The sequence below is a fragment of the Lolium rigidum genome, chromosome 1 (assembly GCF_022539505.1).
Source record: "Lolium rigidum isolate FL_2022 chromosome 1, APGP_CSIRO_Lrig_0.1, whole genome shotgun sequence".
NCBI classification, from domain to species: domain Eukaryota; kingdom Viridiplantae; phylum Streptophyta; class Magnoliopsida; order Poales; family Poaceae; genus Lolium; species Lolium rigidum.
The window spans coordinates 326747218-326773446 of NC_061508.1; the positions used below are offsets into that span (position 1 = coordinate 326747218).

A 26229-nucleotide genomic window follows, 5' to 3' on the forward strand; every position below is an offset into this window, starting at 1 on the left:
GAGGAAAGAAATGTCGCTACGAACTTTCAATTCTCCATAATCCATATATAGCATGCAAATTGCCAGGATTTTAAACAAAGTCAGACATAGATTACAAGGCGCGGAAGCGCACGCTCCAAACAACGACGAAATTAAGCCTGAAACACCAAATACTACACCATTTACTTACAAATTGACAAATCTATACCTTTATCTTGGAGACTTTGTACGAATTAAAATATCAAAAATTTGGTTGACCACGTCGGGCAAAAGATGGACATAATTCATCTGAAAACTGATGAAACAAAAAATAAAAGGTTGAATTTAGAAACTTTTTGTAGCTTCAAAAACATAATTATTTCGATATTTATTAGATTGAGACCAAATTGACCCCAACCAGTTCCGTCATTGCCTTCTAGCCAGACCACCATCCCACCACCATGATCACCAGACGATATGTGATTATATTTGGTGTCAACGCCCCCACATGCCTCCGTCTCCGCCTTCTACCCAGTTCGACATGCCACCGCCCCAATCATACGCCATATATATGATCATATATGGTGTCAACGCCCCTGGCTTTGTCGTCGTCTTCTTCCCAATCCGATATGCCACCGACCTAATCATCAGACGACATAAAATCATAAATACTTAGCTTGCCCCCACCTACCTCCGTCGCTGCATTCTATCTAGTTCGACATGCCACCGACCTGATCATTAGAAGACATGTGATCATATTTGGCGGCAACTCCCCTCCATCGCTTCCTTCTACCCAGTTCAACATGCTACTGCTCTGATCATAAGACGACATGTGAATTGTGATCATATATATTTGGTGTCAACGGCCCAACCCACCTCTGTTACTACCTTCTACACTGTCAGGCATCCCACCGCCTTAATCATCAGACGACATGTGATCATATTTGGTGTCAACGGCCCACCTTCCTTCGCCGTTATCTTCTTCCTAGTCTAGCATGGCATAACCTTGATCACCGGACGACATGTCAATGCCCCCATCTGCCTTGGTTGCTGCCTTCTACCTAGTCCGACATGCCACCGCCCCTATCATTAGAAGACATGTGATTATATTTGATGTCAACGCCTCCATCTGCTTACATCGTTGCCTTCTACTGAGTTCAACATGCTACCGCCTTGATCATCGGTTGGGCATGTTATCATATTTGGTGTCAATGCCCGCACCCGCCTCTGTTGTTGCCTTCTACCCAGTCTAGCATGCCACCACCCTAATCATCAGACGATATGTGATCATATTTGGTGTCAATGCCCCCACATGCCTCCTTCGTTGTTGCCTTCTACCCAGTCTGGCATGACATCGCCCTGATCATTAGACGACATGTGATCATATTTGGTTTCAACGCCCCCACATGCCTCTGTCGCTGCCTTCTACCTTGTTCGACATGCTACCCCCCTGATCAACAGACGACATGTGGTCATATTTGGTGTCAACGACCCCATCCACCTTCGTCGCTACCTTCTCCCTAGTCCGACATGTCAGCGCCATGATCATCATACATCATGTCGTCATATTTGGTGTCAGCGCCCCCACCCGCCTCCACTGTTGCCTTTCTACCCAATCCGACATGCCACCACCCGTATAATCGGACGGCATGTGATCTTATTTGGTGTCAATGCCCCCACCTGCCTTGGTCGCTGCCTTCTAGCCAGTCCGACATGCCACCACCCTGATCATCATACGACATGTGATCATATTTGGTGACAACGCCCCCATTTGCTTACATCGCTGCCTTGTACCGAGTTCAACATGCTACCGCCCTGATCATCAGATGGTCATATTATTGTATTTGGTGTCAATGCCCGCACCCGCCTCCGTCGCTGCCTTCTACCAAGTCTGGCATGCCACCACCCTAATCATCAAATGACATGTGATCATATTTGGTGTCAATGCCCCCACATGCCTCCATCGTCGTCGCCTTCTACCCAGTCCTACATGACACCACCCTGATCATCAGACGACATGTGATCATATTTGGTGTCAACGCCCCCACAAGCCTCCATCGCTGCCTTCTACCCTGTTCGACATGCTACCGCTCTGATCATCAGACGACATGTGATCATATTTGGTGTCAACGCCCCCACAAGCCTCCATCGCTGCCTTCTACCCTGTTCGACATGTTACCGCTCTGATCATCAGACGACATGTGATCATATTTGGTGTCAACGCTCGATCTGCCTTCGTGGCCACCTTCTCCCAGTCCGACATGCCAGCGCCCTGATCATCCTACATCATGTGATGATATTTTGTGTCAACGCCCCCACCCACATCCACCGCTGCCTTTCTACCCAATCCGACATGCCACCACCGTGATAATCAGCCGACATGTGATCATATTTGGTGTCAATGCTCTCACCCGCCTCCGTCGCTGCCTTCTACCCAGTCCGACATGCCAGCACCTTGATCATCAGACGACATGTGATCACATTTGGTGTCAACGCCCCCACCTGTCTCCGTCACTGCTTCTTGCCTAGGCCGATATGACAATGCCCTTATCATTAGAAGACATGTTATCATATTTGGTGTCAACACCCCCACCTTCCTCTGTCGCTGCCTCCTGCCCATGCCAAAATGCCACTGCCCTGATCATTAGACAACATGTGATTATATATATTTGTGTCACCTCCCCAAAGATGCCTTTTTACCAGTCCGACATGCCACCACCCTGATCATCGGATGACATGCGATCATATTTGGTGTCAACACCCCCACCTGCCTCTATCGCTACCTCCTGCCTAGTCTTTCGATGGTCCGACTGGCCGTGTTGTGGCCCGGCTATAGGCGAGACCCCGAGTCTGAAGTTGTGCCATTGGTGGGTTTTTATGTGTACTCGTGTTGCATGGGCGTCTATCATCTAATGCCATTGGCCGAAGAAGGGTTGGGCAACACATATGGTACAAGCTTTTTATAGTTTGTTGGATCACGACATCAAGGAAGCGTTCGAGAGATATGATCTTTCTGTAGTAGTCCGAGTCTCCTATAAGCTCATTTTGGTCTCGGGTGGACTCGGAGTGTAGGTGTTGAGCTAGTTTAGCCGATTTGGTGTCTTGTGCCAGTGATGGAGGAGGGTGCGATCGTGTACATGTTTGTTCCAAAGAGGATGCAACAAATGTAAGCTTGATGATGATTGTAAGCCAAAAGAGATTTTTCATGCACAACCACAGGAAGAGATCGAATAACCAAGAAACATAGCTAAGTGTCGGGTTGTTCGGCCGAGGACTTGTTGGCAGGTCACACAGCCGTGCTCGTCTCGTGGCATAATATATACATACTAGGTTGATCGTTCTCCCAATGACAACCACGATAATCAGGCCGCGCTTCCTAGGCTAGCTCACAATGCCACCGACGAGGGCATCGACATATTGCATGCATACAACAATATGTAGTATCATTTGTCGTGCCCCGCCATATACGGTCACCATCGACCTCCGATGAGTGCACAAAGTTTGGGGTTGTAGAATGTCTGATTCCGCGGCAAGTCGATGTACTTGTTCATGTATAGGATGATAAACCAAAGAAATGGGGACGGAAAAACAAAACAGTTGATGCATTGAGTAGCCACGTGGAATATGCGTTGGAAGAAAAATAAAAAGGTTATGCAAATTAGTACTAATAAAGGCGATGTATTGCAAAATATTGTGCATGCGTTCAACTAATCCCTTTTTTTTTTTGTGAAGCTTTCACCAAGGGAGCGTGTACCCTTGATTCCGCCTTCCTAAAGCGGTGTGACCAGAGTGTAAAGACTAAATATACCTTCTTTTGTGGACTCGATATTTGGATATTGCCGAATTTTTTCATTAACTGTCCGGTAATTCTACCCTGATTGGATGCCTGAAATATAGAAGGCAAGTTTAGTAGGGTAATTAAACCGGATTTACTCCATCGCGTGAATCACGTTTTTCTCGCCCAAACTCAACTCAACGCCCCGCACAAACACATCTTCCTCATTCTTCTGAAAGCCAACCCACCATCTGCGCCGCCGCCAGCCCATCGCCGCCGTTCCCCAGCCTCGCTGTCCCCTCCGCCGCAGCTCCGTCTAATCACCCCCGGATGGCTCCACCCACGACGCAGCATCCATTCCTGGACTCAGCTGCCGGCCGGCGTTGAGGACGACGCCCCCTGCGCCGCTCGGTCCTGCGCGCCTCCGGTTCGGCTTTGCCAGACGATTCACCAGTCACGGCGTCGCTGCATCCGAGAGGCCACCTCCAAGGTCACCGACCCGACCATGGACAGATTTCACCAGAAGATCGAACCACCTCGTTCGGTACTGCGACGCGCGGCGCCCCGTCGAGCTCGCCTGCCTGCGTCCGCGCGCGTGGTGGCCGATGAAGGCCTTGATCTGCACGGGACATCCAGTGCCCTCCTTCCCCAGCGATCCCCTCAACGAGGCTACATTCCGCCGCAGCAATTTCTGGGCGTCGTCGTCTCCTCCGACCATCTCGCCGGTAACCCCTCTCTATATCCGCACCCTAAACCGAATCCATCTTTCATGACGCTGACGCCAGTGTAAAAAATCTTTTTTTTTTCACTGCAGTAACATCCTTGGAGCCGCCAATTATAGTTCGTCAGTGAGCTGCAGAGATCAGCGACGCGTTCAAGGGGTTCATGTATGACAAGCAGTCAAGACAATCGAGATGGCAACATGCTGACCAATCTGCAATCCAAGAACACGTATGAGCTTCTTTTTTTTCGATAAAGAGAACACATATCTGCTAGGTAGTTTCCTCCCAAATGTTAGGATGTAGTCCACGGCTCGCCAAACAAGTGTGCTCCATAGCCACGGATCGCTCAGCACTACTCCTGCTGCTGGTCGTACAACCCGTATTGCCGTTGACAGTGGTACTGCTCCCAGATTGGTCTTGTATATATGGAAAACGTCTCTGCTTTATCTGAGACTTGTTTTGTATGCTGAAACAGATGCTCGTGGTTATTCATTGTGTATCAGATTTTCTATATCTACTCTTACTGTCTTCTTAATCGAACACAAATTTTATATCAACCTAACTAATGCTAGTAACTGTTATCCTTCATACATTCATGCAGTTTGGAGCCCAGCATCCAAGTGGACCTCATATTCCGTTGATTGGTTTGAGCCCAGTATGCTAGTAGCTATACCAGGATTACTGTCTCAGCAACAACTTGGCCTCAACAATTCTGAGATGGCTGAGATGGCTTGGTAAGAAGTTAATTATCTGGCTAACTTCTTTTCTGATATGGTGTACTATTCACTATTGATTTTATGATTGGGCCATTTGCATTGAGTTTTATTATGACAAAATTGCCACGGCGAGTTTAAGAAAAATTGCTTGATATTTACATGGTTGTATGCACAAACTCACGTAATGTCATAGTATTTATTCAGTTTAATATGAAACTTATAATTGGCTTGCATTTAATTTCTTTTTCTCCTCTTTTGAGTGAATTTAGGCTACCAATATTGTCTGGTTCCGCTGGAGGTTTTAGGACCAGCTTATGGCTTGCCTTATATTGAGCACATCCCATGCTTTGAAATTGTCTCTTTAGAATTTCATTTCGTAGTGAAATTTCAGAATTGGAGACCTATTTTATCCTCTACATATGTCTTGTAATAATTATGTAACTATAATCATCGAGAACCTCATTTGTCAAATATTGAAAGCTTTTCAACTTCAGAACCAGCTACGGTTGTATATGAAAACTTGAAAACCTCAATTGTTAAATTTGTTTTCTTAAATCCAAGTATCTTGCTATATGCAGGCATTAAGGGAAGAGGAATTGGAGCTGTACGAGGACATGCCGTGGCGGTGCTATCTCGGCACCGGCGACAATTATCTCAGGTGATTCCTCAGGTTCCCCTTCGATCGAGCTGTGGCTTCCTATTTCGGCAAATGAGTCCATGCCCTGTTTCTGGCAACATGGCTTAGTCGTCCATTTGTTTAGGAACAAGAGGTTTTTTTCTGGTACTGGAATGTTCTGTTGGTGATTTAGGTTAGACACCTGGTCTCCATGAGTTACATGTTTTCTTCTTTGCATTTTCTATAATTTTCCTTCGCTTTTCAAATCATACATCCTACATGATGTTTAGTTCAGGATTATGCTTCTGTTCATTGCATTCGTGGCTCATTATTGGCTATTGGAGAACTGTTGAGGAAACTTAAAGTTCATTTTGCAGTGATATTCCGTACAAGTTTTTTCACAATATGCATATACTGATGCAATCACGTTTTTTGTTCTCTTGGTGACATTGGAGTACTACCCACTACTTGGAGCTTGCCTACCTCTTCGACAACTACCGCAGGATAACATCAACTCAGGTCCGCATCTTGCCCATCAATTTTCTTCCTCTGTTAAGATGCACTGACAATTGGACTGACTTTCTGTTCTCGTGTAGAAGATGTAGGACAAATTTAGTTGTACAAATGTAGGGAAAAAAAATAAATGCACCGCCGATTTTCTTGATTCGAGTTTTTCCAACTCATGTTCTTTTTCCTGTTCCGCAGGTACTCCGTGGGTGACATCTTCTTTGGGGCCGTGCAGCTCAAGATTGAGACCTTCGCCTCTAGTGTTGCTGTCCTCGAGCAAGAGTCACGGGGAGGTACTCTAGTGGCTTGGGATATACTACGAGGTCTTTGTCAAGACCTCATCATGTCGTGGCACTTCATACAACAATCGGGTTCAAGCCAAGTGAAGGTGAAAACCTACTGCATGGCTATTAATCAAAATATCATATTTTCGGTTATCGGCTCATTATGCTTGTGGTAACAAGGTGTCATCTCTCCTTTCTTGTATTTTTTTTGTGTTTGGTTGTTTAGCATCTAACGCCACTTCGTATTTACTTTGCATAGTTAGAATTTACTTGCCATTGGTGATGGTTAAGATTTTAATTGGCGAAATGCTTATCTGCTGTATGAGTTTGCTCTTGTGCAAGCTTAGCTAGGATGTGATATACTTCATTTTCGGAGGATATGTAGGGAATGTGGGAGCTTTAGCTCCGGCGTTTATTTAAATCTAATAAAGATGGATTTACTTGCCTACTTGCAATAAAATGGACTTGTGGTTGAGCTTTCTTTTTTAGGATGACTTGTATTCCAAGTATGATTTTCAAATATAATATGCTATATTTCCTACTGGGTTTTAAGATGTCATTGTTTTAAAATTTGTGTTGTCCTTTGCGGAATTGATATTTTAGGTGTTGGGAGGGTCCATGTATAGAAAGTTCTGTATTTTCATGCATGGAGGCTTCTAGTGATTGGCACAATTTATATCATGTTCAAGATCATCGATTCCATGATTGTTTTCTTCTATTAATCATGATCTCGTGTTAGACATGCACTTATGCTTGTTATGATTCAGTGTTGATTGATGTGGTAAATTAGACTAGTTAGGCGTATTAGGTGAGCTTCTGGCTTTAGAGGTTGTGAATATAATGCCGTGCTTCCGTTAGCTTTGTCTTTGTCTGGTTGAGTATATAAACTAGGTGTATTTGCCAGTAGCTGCTGGTTATTGGTCATTCCTCTTGTTCCTGGATAGTAATTTACCATATCTATATTATTTTATTAGTTTATTAGGTGCCAGTTTATATGTACTAATACCCAGTAATCGCATAAGTTCAATGACATGATATGGATGGTTAATTCTTGCTATATCTCAATGATGTTATGTTCTAGTTTATCTTATCTATGCTAGCCTGAGTTGGACACTGTCCATGATGTTGTTTCAACATAACATTCATTTGTTTGCACCATCGTGTCATTGGTTTTTGGTCACACCAAAAACAGAAGCACAATTTAATCTTGTGTAAATTGGGTTAGGTTGTGCAAGATTTAATGGTCCCTCTATTGACGATAAAGAGGGGCATTTAGCACTATATTCAGTACTATGGTTGGTTGATTCAAATCGAGTATTGCAAGATTCCTTGTTCTCACTGACCTCATTCCTTAAGTCTGAAGATGTCGAGGGTGGAGTCATGTAACTTGTATCTGCAATCTAATTAGATTACCTTATCAGCACCTCTTAATATTTATTAATTACCAACTCTTTTGCATAATAGTTTTGGCCTCTTCCTCTTTGATAATATACCATTCAACCTTGTTGGTTGAACTAGTATTCATGATCCTATCTGTTGTTGTCTGTGAAGTGTGTCATTGTTTCTTGTTGAGCCGTGGTGATGATATTGTCATGCATTTGCTGTTTTACTGTCATTATCAAGTAAGGATTATTGTAGACTCGTTTTTACAAAGTTGCTTCTACATCTGGTTGCAGCTCAGCCGAAGTCCCTCGCCGACTGGCTACGGAGGCCTCTGACTACATTGGTCCCAGGCTTATTAGGTGGGCTTCCAACTTTAGTGGTTATGGATATAATGCCTGCCGGTTATTGACTTGGTCTGCTTGAGTATATACACTAGGTGGTCTGGTTGAGTATATACACTAGGTGTATTTGACTGCATTTGCTGGATATTGGTTGAATGTTATTTATTTTGTTTCAACATAGCTCTTATTTCCATGCACAATCATACAGACAAGCACCTTCTAATCTTGTGTAAATTGGGTTAGGTTGTGTTAGATTTTACTGGTCCCTCTCTTGATGATAAAGAGGCGCCAGCACTGTACTCAATACCATGTTGTATATTTGAATCGAGTATTGAAGGTTCCTTGTTCTCACCGACCTCATTTCCGAAGTTTGAAGAAATCGGCAGTCTAGTTACATTGTCTTGTCACTAACTATTTTACCTACTCTTTTGTTTAATAGTTTCGGCCACTTACCAAGTGTCATTTGTTTGGTCATTTCCCTCTTTGAGAATATACTATCCGGCTTTGTTCCTTGAACTAATATTGGTGTTTCTGTCAGTTGTTTGTAAAGTGTGTCACTATTTATTGTGAGTTGTGGTGATGATATTGGCATGTATTGTTGTTTTTGTCATGATGAAGACTTGTGTCTTATAAATTTGTTTATCTCCTGCAGGGTAGGTTGACATGGCTCGGCCTCCCGAGTAGCTCCACCCGATTCACTGAAGTCCCTCCCGGGCCGACTACGTGTGCCTCTAGCTGCTTTGGTCCTCGGTGGTGCTTATGCTGCTGTTGTGCAAGGGTCTATGTAATGTTGTTTCGGTTGCAATATTCAATAGTCTACATCATTTATAGGTACCATTCTAAACCAGAAGCAGTAATCTTGTTTCCTTTGTGATGTTTGTTCTTTTCTTTCATTTGTTTGATTAAACTTGTGCTGGAGTTGAATCGTATATGTGAATGTCTCATGAGTTGTTGTGTTTTACGCACATTTATTGTTTGTTGTGTCATCTGGTTGTCCTAAAAATAGCCAAAATTGTGAAGGTAATTAGTGTTCAACTTATTGATTAGCTATACTGCTATTTGTATTTTCTTACACTATTTTGTTAATCATTTCTTTGGTTATCTGCTGTTGTAGCTATTTTGCTACGTGAGCTAGCTTTGAATTGGTATAACTCATATCTCTGTTAAACAGCAAAGTAATAAACCACATATGATGCTAATTTGATAGTCCATGCTTACTTCCATCATATTATTAATTCAGAACGATCAGTTTTATCTTTAGTGTAGTCAGTCTGACTATCGCATACATCACAAAATGCCTACTTTATTTTTGAGTTATGGCATCAGTCTAAAAGGGATACTATGTCGTTTCATATCCACTAATTGGTTTAGAGAAGATGATCATGTTCTGATCTAGTCTGCTCTGTTTCATTGTCTTACCACGTGCAAACACTAGTAGATTGGCAAATAGAACATTTGGTTCCTGATTGCAGCTAATGGATCTACGTGCATGGTTTCACACTATGTTTTCCATTTATTTAGTTATCCATGTTGTTGTCCAGTTTCTTCTTGCCTGGATCTAATTTTATGTAGGATTCTAGTCATGTTCATTTCTAGCTGCAGCTTTAATTGCAGCAATAAATAGACACTTAAAACAACAAAATGTTCAGCAATATAAAACTTCTCCTGTGTCCAGCCATTGCTTTCAGCTTGTACTTGAATAAGATAGCACTCATTTTTTATATACAACTTTTTTTATTTAATAGACTGGCCTCGAGACTTTACTTATAAATAAAATTAGAATGACTGGGTGTTGTGACTGGGAACTTATGCCGTGATATTGTACATGAGAAATTGGGAACTGGTGGTGCCTGAACGAGGCAGGGAGTCGGATCCAGCCGGCAAGCTGAATATGCTTTTTTGTTGCTTTTGTTCTTTGTCTGGTGTTGCAGCATGTTGTGGAAGTTTGAGGTTGCTGTTACTTATGCTGTGCTTTAACATAGTTAATAGCTGTCTACCTGTGTGTGTTATACTGTTGTGTTGCTTTAGGCTCACACTCATATAGGCAGCAAGGGAGAGGAGAAGTGGAGCAAGATCTTGCCAGCCGAACGTATTCTTTTTTATTTGAGCTGATTTTGTTTCTTGATGAAGAGATGTGGTGTCATGGATGGTTGAGTGTGTTTGTTGTGACGCTGCGTGGTGTGTTGCTTCACGCTCAAGTCCAGTTGCATCTCTTTTTGTGAATAAGCATGGTAGCTAGAGATGCCACCAATCTTTAGCTTGTCTTTCTTTTTATTTAAACCTGTGATAGATTGAATTATACATTGAAATCTCTGACAAATATTTGATGTGTGATGTAAATGTCCAAACAATGATAAAGGTCATGTCAAAAGTTTGTAGTTCAAATTTAATATTTTCTTAGTTAAACTGCTACTTTTCCTCCTAAATTTCCTCGGGTATTTTATGGGAGTCCTTGGGTTTCCCTTGTTTCTCTTCTACATGCTCTGTGAGGCGCTAGGAAGTATCATTACAGCTGTAGCACATGACCTACTGGTTATGTTTAGTGGCACTGGTTAAAAGGATTTGGTCATGGCACTAAGAAGTGTTGTTGTAGCACATTCTTGTGCGATGCTAAGAATTAGTGTATGCTTGATCTCGAGTGTGTATTAGCTTGTATACTGATTGTAGTTTACATATTGTTATGTATACAAAATTTGCTACAGGTTCTGTTTATAAGTTCACCGGTATAGGCGCTCTGTGATGGATGAGGCTGATCCCTGTTTTGGTTCAATCAATACATATTTCTTTTGATGCATGCTTGATTCAAGTGTTTTAGTTGCTGGGTAATGAATGAAGAGTCGCATGCAAAGAAATCTTTTCCTAGAACTAATTAACTAATCACCATGTTTAGCCACGTGTACTCTCTGTCAAGCAGTTTACTGCGTTCATATTATGTATGGTGATTTATGTTATCTTGCTGTTTTTAGATAATGGAATAGGTTATTTATATAATGTGCTTGGCTGGCTGTTTGGTGCCCTTTTGTATTATAACTTTTGACATTTAGCATTGTTATCCCAGTATTGATGCGTGGCTAGGTTTCATTATTTATGGCTGATCTGGCATTATTATGGACATGATTTAGCTTTATCTTGGTTGCTTTATTCTGGTTGTATGCCTATCTTTCATTTCGGTTTTCATAGAAGGTGGATCATTGCTTCATTAGCTATGTTAAATCTATATGCATGTAAGTTAATGCTTATATGTTGCGATGTTGGTGATCTTGCAGGTGGAGCCGAATACACTGAAGAATGTAGAGCACCCCACAGGAAGCTTGAAAGGCTGCTGTAGACGGAAGAAATAATTTTGAGCCTGACTGGTTTGTCGGTGTGCCGATGGAAAGGTGATTCTGGTACTCAAATTCCCACTCCTTGTAGGAGCTTTCCTAGCATACTATTTTCCATGGCCTGGATTCATGTCGTGTGCTTCTTCAATAATTTGATTAGAGAAGGCCTAGAAGGTGCAATTTTCAAGCCGCTCATCAGGAGATGCCTCCAGGGGCTTCCCATGAGGCATGCGTGGTGGAATGCATGGCTTCGCTGGAGGACTGGGAAGTGGTATGCCTCGCAGAATGGGCGGTGGTATCCCTATAGTTGGAGTTGTAACCTAGTGAAGAAACCTGATGGCAAGATCTGGTGACCATGAGGTCATGGCGGACAACACTCGCATTGGGTAAGAGAATGGTTAGCGTCACAGTACTGATGTTCATGTACCGCGGTGCAAAAATACTTGACAGTTGGCATATGTTTTCTAATGGCAGTTTTACTTTATTTGAAATCATGCAATCATTATACTTAATTGTCATGCAGTTCTCAGTGGCAACTCTAAACATTGAGTTATGCATGAGATGAAGTCTAGTTGATCCTAATTCTTCTCTGTCACTATATGATGCTAGTAACATTTGTAACTTACAAGTTTTGTAGCTTATCGACATCATTTTTGAATTTGCTGGGCAGCAGGGGTTAAGTGGCGTTGGATCTGGCCCGAAGGTCACCATAGCAGCCGGATCCGGCTGTCCGGCTCTGGTGGTGGTGGTGGTGGTGGTGGTGCTGGGCAGCTTCCCTCGCCTCACACGAGGTGGTAGGCCTGGCCGCCCCACGACTTCAACTACCTCGACTATCACTTGGGCTCCTGCTGGTGCGTAATTGCCGCACACGTGGCAATGGTGGGCCTTGTTACATCGCTCGGTGTGTTCGGTGAGTCCTCGAGTTCCCCTTGTTTCTCACCTATGTTCTCTGTGATTGCTCTGTGATGACGCTGGGAAGTTTCATTACAGCTATCAGTATACTTTGTTCTGGCTATTGAGCATATGACCTACTGGTCAGGTTTACTGGTACTGGTTACAAAGATTTGGTTATGGCACCAAAAAATGATTGTGGCACATTTTTTGTGATGGTAAGAATTAAGGTCTGTTTGCTCTCGAGTGTGTGCTTGCTTGTATCCTGAATTCTTGATTGTAGTGTACATACTATGTTTGCGGTCATCCAAAATGTGCTGCGTGCTGGTTCTATTTATAAGTTCACCATTAGAAGCGTTCTGTGATGGATGAGGATAATCCATGTTCTGATTGAATCAATACAAATTGCTTTCAATGCATACTTGGTTCAAGTGTTTTGGTTGTTGGGTTATGAATGAAGAGTCGCATGCAAAGATAATTGTTCACATGGAAAAATAATGATCTTACCTCATTTTGGAGAAAAGAAACGAAAGTGCGTGAACAGCTCTAGTAGTCACAACCCCCTTCTTGGAATAGGACACAGGTCATGGTAAACATTTGGCCAGTCCACACTCTCTGTGTCAAATTAGATATGTAGCATATGTCATAGGAATTGAACTTTCTTATTGCATCATAGACTGCTTCAGTACTTTATTTCACTTGGAAAAATCAAAGCGATGGTCTCCAGGAAAGAACCAGATCGGCTTTACCACTGTCCAATTATTACACTCTTAAATATGCAGTGTGAACTGACACGTTCCTTTGGCAGTTGTCAACGCTAGAATTGCGCTAGCTTTTGCACTGGCCTTGCTTTAAGCTTTCCAGGTGTATTTACATTACACTCATTGATTTTCACAGCCCACTGTTGCACATTCTTGATATTTCTGTCAGTTGTTGGGCTACGAGGTATTGTGAAACATATCATGATATTTCTGGTCAGTAGTTGTGGACTTATTATTTGTTTTGTGTACAACTTTTGTTAATTAGATTGGTATGCATATTACATGCTGATGGGTTGCTTAAGTACATCATCTCTGATTTTTGTTAGCAATTTTGACTTGTTATGCATGGTTTTTGCATGATGCCTGCCACTTCCTTCCTTAACATTATGATAAGGATAATTGATTGTAATTGGTGAACTTTGTAATCATAATCGTGTAAGAAGATAGATGTGCTCCAACACTGAAATGATATTTAAAGTTTGTACTTCTGCTCATTGAGATTATTCGTGTGTGTACCCTGAGCTGTTTTAGAATCCCTTATGGATATTTATCACTATTTGTGTCAGTTAGTGGAACTTTTGTTGCATCATATTTTACGTGGTTGCTTCTCTTAATACAGGATTATCTCAAGATCAGAGCTGCAACACCTTGGCGGCATTCTCTTGTATATTGGAGGGGCTAAACAAGAAATAGGCAGTGATGACACTCAGCAGGAGTGGTTTGGCCTTTGAGGAAGGTACTCATTTGGTTATTTGGAGTTTCAAGTCGGTGCAAGTTGAGAAGTGTACGCTTAGTACTTGTGGTGTTGCAATGCTGAAGAGAATGACATTACATATTTTCTTCATGTTGGTTGTTCTAAAAGTTCCATTATGCGTTCTAATCCAGATCTGTTAAAACACATTGCCATGAAAATATTAACCATTAGATCAAACTTGATTCAATATATATCTTAATAAAACAAACTACAAGAACAAGTCAGTGATGATATTACTAGTGGTTTGTTCTGTTTGGAAGCTATTATTTGGGAGGAACTCATTCTTAATGTGCTTGTCTTCTCATCTTTGTCCACAATCTTACATTGGGTCGTTATATTTATCCATCCTACGGAGAGCAGCAAGGGAGAATAGAGCTTGCCAGGAGGGAGCCATGGCCTCCCTCACCTCACACCTGGACTGGTATGTCGCCACCGACCCGCGACTCCACCTGGACTGGTACGTCGCCGACCCATGGCTTCCCCACACCGCCTTGTGAGGCCTCCTTTTACTTCTTGCTGGCGATTGCCAAAATCCGTGTGGTTCAATTTCAAGTAAACCTAGGTCATGTTTGATGTGTACAACTTATCCAGTATAAAATCCATAGTGTACTTGATAGACTCCACATGAAATTTATGAGCTCACTTAATTTTTTATCTTCTTGCTACACGAGAATACTGTTATCCACGCATAGTCCATCAACTTTCGTCTTGCTGATACTTAAAAATGTCCACTTCGTTTTGTTCTGTTGGATATATATAAAATCATCTTCTATCTATAAAACCATGTTAGTGCAAATTACTGGAATATTATATTATAGTATTAAGTCTAGTGTATCAGCTACAGCTTGGATTTAGTAGTTTAAGCTGCTTGCAGCATTGCTAGAACCTGGGCAAGCCAACCTTAAAATCTAGTCTGAAAAATGGACGGTGCAATTGGCTGTCTCATGTCCAAGCCAACCTTAAAATCTAGTCTGAAAAATGGTTCATTGCTCACTGTTGCCTGTGCAAGATGTACTTAGTTGTTTATGTAGTGGCCCAGTTCTGTCTTTCACACGCTTTATGTTACAGCTTATTATTAGGAGATGTTTGTGTGCAATATAATGTCGTGATTCCTGTACCTGCACATTTTGTTCCTAGTTTACCACAAATTTAATTATTAGCTGAAAAAATATTACAGAGAAGAATGTCTTGTTTGTATCTTATTTTGTAGCTATTCTCTTGCATTGCTCTGGGAAACCCTTCAATTCTAAGGCTGATTGTATTCTATTAACATTTTACAAGTTGTGAGAAGTTAGGGAGTAGTAGCAGTGTTGTCCAAAAATTTGACACAAGGTTGAGGTCTGCAAAGAACCAAGGCGCCACTGACGTTGAGGTCTCCGATCCCCCAAGAACCAAGACGAGCCAGGAGACAAGGTAATTTCTTGAGGTTTTCTTCTTGAGATGCAAGATACTAATATTGTCGGTGAGATACATTGGTCTGTTGCATGGCAGAAAATTCCTTGCCTAAATCAGAAAGGGGTTGCGAGGGTGTGAAACCTTTCTATTGTTTCTTTTCGTTGTGGTTTATGGTTATGTCTTGCCATGGACAACTAAAATCATTGGTTGGTAGGTGTTTACTAGTGATTCTTGATAGAAATGGACCTTGCTACACCTGCCTTTGTTTCATTATATGGTTAGCAGCTTTGATGTATTTGCTAAGGTCTCACCTATTCTGCTAATTTAGGACCATAAGTTTATAACTTAACTTTGCTGCTATTTTAATACAAAGCATAGTTTGGTTATATCTCTTGTCTCTTGTTGTCATTTCGAAGACAACCTTGCGTATGTGTTATCGCGCATACCCTACAGTTTCGCTATTGGTTGCGTATGGATGATTCTAGCTTCTCCAACTGAGTGTTCCATCTTTGTTGTTTTGTGTACAGTCACCATTAGGAGATAGAGCAAGTATAAGTTGATCCGACTCGAATGGAAAGAATGACGAGTGGCTAGAGTACAGAAAGTGCCGAGATAAATGCAGATTTAGCCTATCCTTGGTTCAATCCAGTATTAGTGGCTTCTATATCTACACATATTGAACTAGCAATTTGCCTACTTCATAATTTCTTTTTTTTGCTAGTTTGTTGCAGACATTGACCTGTGACTCTCGGTGGGGCTTGTGTACAGTGTTGATGCTGTGATGACTAAGGAGGTTGCTGCCTGGTAAGATGCTGATGGACCAAGTTGGCTGGAGAGGAGCAGCAGTTTGTGGACGGTGGCGACTCTTGTTCCGACAATGGTGACGGATAGATGCTAGAGGAGCTTACTATTGTTGATCGTTTGAATTGCTGCCAGTTGTTGATCTACATGTGTCTTTGGAGTGGACTGAAGTGACAGTTCCGGTTCTTGTTTTGTTGTGATCAATTGGACGTTGTTACAGTTCCTGTAATATTTCAGCTACGTCTGTATTTTGAACTTTGGCCAAGAGGGCTATTGTGCTAGCTTGGAGGTTTCAGGTTGGAAAGGATTTTTGTAATAGCTTCTCAGGATTTATTGTTTGATCTTGTGCCATCAGTTTACGTGTTTCTATTTGTTTAGATCGAGCTGACTGAATGTTTGACATCACATAAGTGGACAACTTACTGTAAAAAGGTTGCGGAAAATTCAGCTATATACGAAGCAATGCTTGGGCCATTGAGAACAAGGAAAGAGCTAGCTTCCTTGATTATATTGTACCTGAGCTTTCAACATGGATGTAGCTAGCTAAGCTAAGATATAACTGATGAGGATATGCACGTGTTGTGTTTGTTCAGGTCCAAGGTTAATGAACTGACCTGGGCATGATCATTTTGTACTAGTCCTGGATTGACTGTGCCATGCCTGCTGGGTTATGATGGCACATCTCTATATAGCATGGTAATTGATAAATTTTTGTTTCATATTGCTTTCACCAATGCTTTAGCGAGATGATCTGTGTTAACAAAAGCTAGAACTTGATTGTCTTTTTGTACAAAAAAAAGTTTTGTAAGTAAATAAGTGGAAAAAAAGAGTACATGCCTCAATGTACTTGCCGATATTGGGAGAGAACGAGGACAAGGAAGAGGAGAGGTAGGTCTATTGTGTCGGATTGATTATGGATATGAACAAAACTTCACCTGTTTGTGTGAGTTTTTTTTCATTATTATCTTGGATAATTCTAGGCCAACTATCATATTTACAAATTATCAAATGTTTATCAGAAGTGTACATGTGTATATTTGCGCATCTCCGTCCTTAGCTGTACATGATATTGAGCAACTATTGGTGTACCAATCAATGAATCAATATAAACATAATTGATCCATAACTCTTTGGTTGAAACACATGCTTCTTCATTGGCCATGGGATCGAAACGACAATTGAATCAAAGGGTAAATTCTCTTCATTGGCCATGGTACCGAAGTGGCAATTTGCTTGGACCGGAAGCTGATTCATTGCTTTTGAAAACAAATCTAGTCGCACTATTCTAGCAAGTTACCTGCCATTGGAAGGACAACAAACCATGGTGGAGACTCGGTTGGAATACATAACAAATCTATCGTTAACGGGGAGCTCCTTCCATAATTAGTTGGAGGAGCGGTTATGACCATGCATGCGCTCGCTTGACACCAGTTGTTACCGGGTGCAAAAAAAGAAACTTGACTACTCAAATTAGTTTCTGGAAAAATTGAAATATTTGCTCAATAAAGTTAAAGGTTAGAAGAAACTCAATACTGCCTAATGGAATGGAAATAAATTAGATTTCGTCCAGAGTTGAGACCTGCTTGCTAGCACTTGTTGTGTATGAAGTTTCGGCTCCAGTTTTTTACATTTGACTCGCTTTGCAGCATTTGTCAAGCATGAGCTGATTAAGGCTAATCCTAAGAACCAAATCGGTGGATTGATCTACTAGGAAATTAGAGGAAGGAAAATCATTTATAAGCTGATTGCAGCTGGTCTATACATGGATTTCACGACCATTGTGCATACGTGACTTATGAGCATGCATGGCGCAACTATATCCTGCTATTTAGGTGGAAAATCAACCCATCTAGTTTTCCTAGGATTGTGGAGAGATTAGAGGTGGCAATTATGTATCCAGAATAATAGGAAGTGAGCCGTCCCGCGGTGGGTCAGAGGTGACAGTTATGCCCTTTTATCAATCCGTGGTAGCACCCATCTTTGCCGTCCATTCTGAGATCTGCTTGCTAGCGTTTGTTGTGTATGAAGCTTTAGCTTTATTTTACATTTGTCTTCTTTTTGCGTCATTTGTCAAACACGAGCTGATCGAGACAAATCCTAAGCACCTAATGAATTGATTGATCCAGCAAATTAGAGGGAGTAAGGAATATCATTTATGAGCTGATTTGCAGCATGCATATGCATGGATTTCACGGCCATTATGCACTATGCAGCATGCATAACACAACCGTAACCTGTTGTTTTTGTGGAAAGTCAAGCCAGCTAGTATTCAGGGAATGTGGAGAGATTAGAGGCGAAATATATGTATCCAGAAGAACCAGAAAGAATAGGACATGAGCCTTCCCATGGTGGGTTAATTGGATTGATTGACCTGAAACATATGCATGTCATCAATCCGTGGTAGCACCCATCTTTGCCATCTAATCTCTGTGTCAAGCAACAAAACAAATGGAGAGGATACAGACCCACCGAATCAAGGGGCGCTACAGACGGAAATTTAGCTGCTAAGTTGAAAAACTGGCGCCTAGATTCGAAAGAAAAACGCTACCTCCCACCTAAATTTGAGATTCGAACTAAAACTCAATACTGCGTAATGAAACAGAAATAAATTAGATTTCGTTCAGAGTCGAGACCTGCTAGCTAGTTAGCATTTGTTATGTATGAAGCTTCTGCAGTTCTGCCCATTTTACATTTGACTTGGCTTTGTGGCATTTGTCATGCACTAGGCCAATCCTAAACACCAAATTGATCGACTGATCTCACAAATTAGAAGAAGACAGGAAAATCATCTATGAGCTGATTGCACCATGCATATGCATGGATTTCACGGCCAGTATGCAGTATGCACGGCGCAATTGTGGTCTGCCTGTTTTTGTGGAAAGTCAAGTCAGCTAGTATTCACGGACTGTGGAGAATTAGAGGCGAAAATTATGTATCCAGGGCCAGAAAGAATAGGAAGTGAGCCATCCCGCGGTGGGCTAATTGGATTGATTGATGGGAAACATATGCCATGCATGTCATCAATCCGAGGTAGCACCCAGACTTTGACTCTTTACTCGTCGAGTCGAGTCGAGCTAGTATTTAAGGATTGTGGAGAGATTAGGGGGCGACCATTATGTATCCGGAAGAATAGGAAGTGAATCCTCCGCATGCAATGGGTTAATTGGATCGATTGATGGGAAACATATGCCATGTCATCAATCCGTGGTAGCACCCATCTTTGCCGTCTATTCTCTGTGTCATGTCAAGCAAAAAAAACGAACGGAGAGGATACAGACCCACCGAAGCAAGGGGCGCTACCGCTATGGATGAAAATTTAGCTGCTGAGTTGAAAAGCTGGCGCCCAGATTCTAAAGAAAAATGCTGCCTCGCGCCTATAAATACGGGTAGTGGTGTGTCATACGCGTGCGTCGCCTGGAAAAATTTAAAATTTTTGGTCAACGAAATTCGAGGTTAGAAGAAAAACTCAATACATTGCCTAATGGAACAGAAATAAATTATATTTTGTGCAGATCTGAGACCTGCTTGCTAGTGCTTTTTGCATAATTTGTCAAGCTGGAGCTGATCGAGGCGAATCCTAAGCACGAAATGGATTGATTGATCTAGCAAATTAGAGGAAGTATAAGGAATATCATTTATGAGCTGATTTGCAAAAACGATGTATGACCATGCATGGCGTAACCTCCTATATAGGTGGAGAATCAACGCAGATATGTATGCAGGGATTGTGGAGAGATTAGTGGGCACCAGTTATGTGTATCCCGGGGAATAGGAAGTGAGCCGCCCCATATGCATTCCGTTAATTAGGTTGATTGACGGGAAACATATGCCATATCAGCGATCCGTGGTACATAGCATCCATCTTTGCTGTTCATTCTCTGTGTCAATCAAGTAATAAAACGAATGAAGATGAGAGACACCCAACAAAGGAAGGGGCGCTGGCCACGAAAATGTAGGTGCTAACTTGAAAAATTGGCGCCGATATTCGAATGAAAACTCGACGCTGCCTCCTTCCTACAAATACCGGAAGGGGTGTGTCATACGCGTGCGTCGCGTGTGACTTAGACTTTGACTCTTTACTCGTCGAGGAGAGGAGAGGAGACACTCTGTCCTGTTGGTTCATCAGATCACCTGCTCCGTCCTCGTCGTCGAGCACCATGGAGCGGCGTCGATCCAGCCGGCGGCGAGCTCATCTCACGATCCAGCACACCAGGTAAGTGAACATGCCCCTTTTGTTGTCACGATCTGTTTCGTTCTTTGGTTTCATTGCCTTTTCTCATATGAGTCGATCCATGGCGTGCGATTCTTGTTTCCAAAATGGAAAGATGACTTTCATGGTTTTTCCCGTGCAGAGCAGAGGAGCGCGGCAGGGATAGGGCGTCGCGTTGGAGCGCGGCAGGGAACTGTGCATTGATTCCTACATACTTGCATATTGCACTTGTTATATTACTTTACATTGACAATATCCACGAGATATACATGTTATAAGTTGAAAGCAACCGCTGAAACTTAATCTTCCTTTGTGTTGCTTCAATACCTTTACTTTGATTTATTGCTTTATGAGTTAACTCTTATGCAAGACTTATTGATGCTTGTCTTGAGAGTACTATTCATGAAAAGTCTTTGCTTTATGATTCATTTGTTTACTCATGTCATTACCATTGTTTTGATCGCTGCATTCATTACATATGCTTACAATAGTATGATCAAGGTTATGATGGCATGTCACTCCAGAAATTATCTTTGTTATCGTTTACCGCTCGGGACGAGCAGTACTAAGCTTGGGGATGCGATACGTCTCCGACGTATCGATAATTTCTTATGTTCCATGCCACATTATTGATGATATCTACATGTTTTATGCATACTTTATGTCATATTTATGCGTTTTCCGGAACTAACCTATTGACGAGATGCCGAAGGGCCAGTTGTTGTTTTCTGCTGTTTTTGGTTCCAGAAATCCTAGTAAGGAAATATTCTCGGAATTGGACGAAATCAACGCCCAGCATCTTAGAATCCCCGGGAGCTTCCAGAACACCCGAGAGCCGCCAGAGGGAAGCCCTGGGGGCCCCACACAACACCCTGGCGCGGCCAGAGGGGTGGGGGGCCGCGCCCCCCTAGTGTGTGGGCTCACCAGGCCCCCTCCGAGGCCGCCCTTCCGCCTACTTAAGGTCTCCGTCGCGAAAACCCTATGACGATTGACGAAACCAGAGAAAATCTTCCAGAGCCGCCGCCATCGCGAAGCCAAGATCTGGGGGACAGGAGTCTCTTTTTAGGCACGCCGCCGGGACGGGGAAGTGCGCCCGGAAGGCTCCTCCATCGACACCACCGCCATCTTCATCAACGCTGCTGTCTCCCATGAGGAGGGAGTAGTTCTCCATCGAGGCTCGGGGCTGTACCGGTAGCTATGTGGTTCATCTCTCTCCTATGTACTTCAATACAATAATCTCATGAGCTGCCTTACATGATTGAGATTCATATGATGATGCTTGTAATCTAGATGTCATTATGCTAGTCAAGTGGGTTTTACTTATGTGATCTCCGGAGACTCCTTGTCCCACGTGTGTAAAGGTGACAGTGTGTGCACCGTGTGGGTCTCTTAGGCTATATTTCACGAGAATACTTATTCACTGTTATGAATGGCATAGTGAAGTGCTTATTTATATCCCTTTATGATTGCAATGTGTTTTGTATCACAATTTATCCGTGTGCTACTCTAGTGATGTTATTAAAGTAGTTTATTCCTCCTGCACGGTGTAATGGTGACGAGTGTGTGCATCGTGTAGTACTTGGCGTAGGCTATGATTGTGATCTCTTGTAGATTATGAAGTTAACTATTGCTATGATGGTATTGATGTGATCTATGCCTCCTTTCGTAGCGTGAAGGTGACAGTGTGCATGCTATGTTAGTACTTGGTTTGGTTATGTTGATCTGTCATGCACTCTAAGGTTATTTAAACATGAACATCGAATATTGTGGAGCTTGTTAACTCCGGCATTGAGGGTTCGTGTAATCCTACACGGTTAGTGGTGTTCATCATCCAACAAGAGAGTGTAGAGTCTAGCATTTATCTATTTATTCTGTTATGTGATCAATGTTGAGAGTGTCCACTAGTGAAAGTATGATCCCTAGGCCTTGTTCCTAAATATCGCTATCGCTGCTTGTTTCTTGTTTTATCGCATCTGTACTTCCCGCAATATTACCACCATCAACCACACGCCGATCCTGGGCAAAGCACTTTTTCTGGTGCCGTTGCTAATGCTTATACTTATTCATACCACCTGTATTTCACTATCTCTTCGTCGAACTAGTGCACCTATTAGGTGTGTTGGGGACACAAGAGACTTCTTGCTTTGTGGTTGCAGGGTTGCATGAGAGGGATATCTTTGACCTCTTCCTCCCTGAGTTCGATAAACCTTGGGTGATCCACTTAAGGGAAACTTGCTGCTGTTCTACAAACCTCTGCTCTTGGAGGCCCAACACTGTCTACAAGAATAGAAGCACCCGTAGACATCACTTATCACATAAGATAGAGCATGTCTAATATTGAGTTCCACATAGGAACTCCTTCTTCATTTCTTCTTCTTGATCATATCACATATAGATCTTCAAATCGATGATCTTGATGCCAATACACAAGGTGTATCTTTATCTTCATGGCATCCATACTTGAATCCAACACATGGAATACAAGAAGTACCTATGGAATATTCCTTCATATAAACTCAATGAAAACATTAGTCCATAGGGGTTGTCATTAATTACCAAAACCACACATAGGGGCAATGTGCCCTTACAATCTCCCCCATTTTGGTAATTGATGACAATCACAATAAGAGGGTTTATATAATGAATATTAGAAACAAGTACGCAACTTATCCGAGAATAAGTTGTATACAAGAGGTTGTATTTGATATGGTCAAGTAACACAAAGCTACTAGCCCATATCAAAACCGGCTCTACTCACACAACTACAACAAATGCAAGGGATGTGAGTAGAACCAATATATATAGAGAAAACTCTCCCACAATGTATGCACGTGTGATGAACATGAATTCATTGCATACATTGTCAAGATTAACCTTTGGGATAGTTTCCACTATATATATACAACCATGCAAGACATATAAATATGGAATGCATGAGAGGCAAAACACTTAAGCACAAACCAAACTTAAGTATAAAACCGTTCCCTTAAACCCTCTAAACTTCTCCCCCATTGGCAACAAGTGCCAAAATGGGTGAAAAATTTAGAAATCCAATATAATGTGAGTTCCTCCCCAAGGTGTGCACTTCTCATAATTTGAGTGGAATCAAGTGCACATATCCAATGACGAATACTTGAAGGAAGTCAAACTATATTGAGGATCAAAGATTGCATAAGAATAACATGATGGAGAAAGTTTTCACAAATAAAGCAAGCAATCAAAGATCCAATTGGACAAACAAAGATATCATGATAAGAGAGATATAGTGCTTTGAATAAAATAAGGAAGCTCCCCAAGGTTCGTGCATAATTTATAGTATTTGCATTTGAATACAATATGCACAAACATGGAATGCTTACTCCCTGTATATCATTTAGAACACAACCAAGATAAAGATAATATGCTTATCAAGAATAACTTGAGTCCAACAATTACGAGATATGAGTGCATGAAAAAAAAACAAATAAACCAAGCACTCATAAATCTTCTTTACCAACACCACTAAAAACAAAGGGATAAAAGATGGTCAGCAAAGAACAAGGATATCAAGGTGATGGATTAACGCTCTTATGTATATGAGTTTCTAAAGTGGAAAAAGTGATCCATAAATAAACATGCACACACAAGAGGTTAACAAAATAGATAAGACAAGATATCCAAGATGAAGTCATAAAATATACCACAGGATGTTTGCTTAAAAAGCATATATAGCCTATGGCTCCAATTTTCACTTATGGTATATGAATGAGCTTCAACCAAGAAAATCTCAAAAACATCACAACTAACGATAAGGGAAGTAAAGCTAGTTGGAATATTTTGAGAGAGGCAACAAGTATCACAAATAGGGATTTATTTTGCAATTTTTATCAACATTGCACATAAGAGTTCTTTGAGAAATTGATATGCAATAAATTGCTAGAGGGCATATTTGGGTAGGTGAATCATAAACATGATTTATATATATTCCCAACATATGCATCTTCTCAAATTACTCAAATGTTCAATAAGAAGTTTTTCTTATAAAAGGATTTTTCAAGAATCGCAATATTTTTGAAATAAATAATTTCATGCCAAGATACAACCTACAAGAGGTTGGATGCTATATGAGAATGCATGAATAAGATACTTGTTACCGAGATAGCAATGGCAAGATGTAGTAGATAAGATTTCATCGATCATCCTAGCTTGACTCCAATTATAATATGGTGACAACACCTTCCTTATTGATGAGACAAGCCTCCATTGCATCTCCAATGTACCTAAAACAACATTCAAGTACATCTTGGTCCCCAAACTCATTGGGTCCAACATGGTTAGACTAACCACAATGTATAGGACACACTCCATATAAATATGTGCATATTTAGATGAAATTTGAATTTCATGCACATCTTAGCCATTTAGGATTTGATGGAGTATACCCTATATAATGGATCAAAGAAAGAAAGCATGCTATAAATATAAACAAATTACATATAAGCATGCATAAAGACTTTAAAGATCCAAGAAAAATATACTTTGGACAAAACACCAAATGAATTGAAGAAGGCATAAAGATGTGACCAAACAAATTTGTTGTCCAAATTATATCAAAGACGCAAATCACAAAAGATTTGTTCAACAAAGTTCAACAAATGAACTAAGAATGAACCATTGAGCATAAAGGATGAAATAAAGCAAACATGCTCAAGGATTTATCTCATTCAAGCAAATAAATCATGTAAGAAAGAATGAGATAGCAAACTCCCAAAAAGAGCAAGGTTCGAACAAATAAACCAAACCCTCTACACTTTTCACAATGGCACAATGTACCGTAAAGAAAAGGTTTGTCTTCCAAAACAAACACTTGATATGAATCAAGAGAATTTATCAAAAGATTTTTCAAAGGGACAAGGAAGACACATGGGAGCAACAAGGATTTGTTGGAAATAAAATAAGGCAATAAGAAACAAGCCAAGGTGAAGATGATCCAAAAATTCAACCACATACAAGGTTATCAATTGTCAAAGACAATGAGTATATTGGAAATAATTTTCGGTGGAGTATTGACAATGAAAGTAAGGATCAACTTCACAATAAAAGGCATAGAATAAGTATATAGAATTAAGCACTATGCACGGATGAAGATTCTTGATAGCTTCAACTAGTCAAACAATCACGCACGGCAATGATTAGAATAACTTGAAGCAATCGGTGTCCCAAATAAGATATAGAGATATGTATTTGAGGAAAAACCGTACCAAGAATTTCTTACTCAAACAAGAATCCATACGATGAGCAATAAAAGTTTTTCAATAGAAGTGGAGCTTGTTTGAGCAAACATGCCACCTAGGAACAAGATAATTAAGAGCATCAACTCTAAGTGGCATAACCTCATATGTTCACATTTTCTAGGCTTGTGATATGTACAAAACATATTACTTCCCCATAATGTGATAAAACATTTCTTCTAAACAAGAGGCAACTAAGATTCGACTAGAGATGATTAATGGACATTTAGAATTTGAATTTCTCATGAGTATGACACACCACATAGTGACTAGATAATATTGCAATATCAATACTAAGTGGTGGTACCCACATACACACATTTTAAAGAAAGAGAGATGCACAATGCATATCACTCCCCCAAAATGGGATGCTCCATTAATCACTGAAAGAGAGCCAAATAAGATTTCATCAAGATGCATTAGGCTCACAATAATACACAAGTATATGATGAGTCAAACAAACATACTTGAATACACAAGATAGGTAAGTAAGACACAACACATACACACAAATATTTGGTA

At 41.2% G+C, this 26229-nt stretch overlaps 1 protein-coding gene and 1 long non-coding RNA gene across 11 annotated transcripts; both read left to right on the forward strand.

Moving 5' to 3' along the window:
- Positions 1 to 4343: 4343 nt before the first annotated feature.
- Positions 4344 to 5100, forward strand: LOC124699297. The gene is made up of 3 exons (XR_007001348.1): positions 4344 to 4458; positions 4548 to 4684; positions 5057 to 5100. It is a non-coding gene; the product is annotated as an uncharacterized LOC124699297 (long non-coding RNA).
- Positions 5101 to 5119: 19 nt separating this feature from the next.
- Positions 5120 to 16588, forward strand: LOC124699304. 10 transcript variants are annotated; one of them, XR_007001351.1, is made up of 9 exons: positions 5120 to 5189; positions 5750 to 6306; positions 6493 to 6682; positions 8255 to 8320; positions 8955 to 9133; positions 13325 to 13380; positions 14392 to 14488; positions 15242 to 15444; positions 16195 to 16588. XR_007001351.1 is itself a non-coding variant. In XM_047231629.1 (5 exons), the coding sequence occupies exons 2-5, from the start codon at positions 13977 to 13979 to the stop codon at positions 16232 to 16234; spliced, it is 306 nt and encodes a 101-aa protein (XP_047087585.1). In that variant the 5' UTR covers positions 12372 to 12535; positions 13897 to 13976; the 3' UTR covers positions 16235 to 16588. The 10 variants fall into 10 exon arrangements, 2 of the variants coding, with proteins under 2 accessions (XP_047087585.1, XP_047087591.1); XR_007001353.1 differs by having other exon boundaries at positions 15313 to 15444; XR_007001356.1 differs by having other exon boundaries at positions 15323 to 15444.
- The last annotated feature ends 9641 nt before the right edge of the window (positions 16589 to 26229 follow it).

Bases quoted from the DNA above. Each gene is read 5' to 3' on its own strand.
- LOC124699304 (XM_047231629.1), top strand. From the start codon at position 13,977: ATGACACTCAGCAGGAGTGGTTTGGCCTTTGAGGAAG. The intron at 14,014-14,391 runs GTACTCATTTGG...TACGGAGAGCAG, and splicing joins TGGTTTGGCCTTTGAGGAAG to CAAGGGAGAATAGAGCTTGC. The intron at 14,489-15,312 runs GTACGTCGCCGA...ACATTTTACAAG, and splicing joins CCGCGACTCCACCTGGACTG to TTGTGAGAAGTTAGGGAGTA.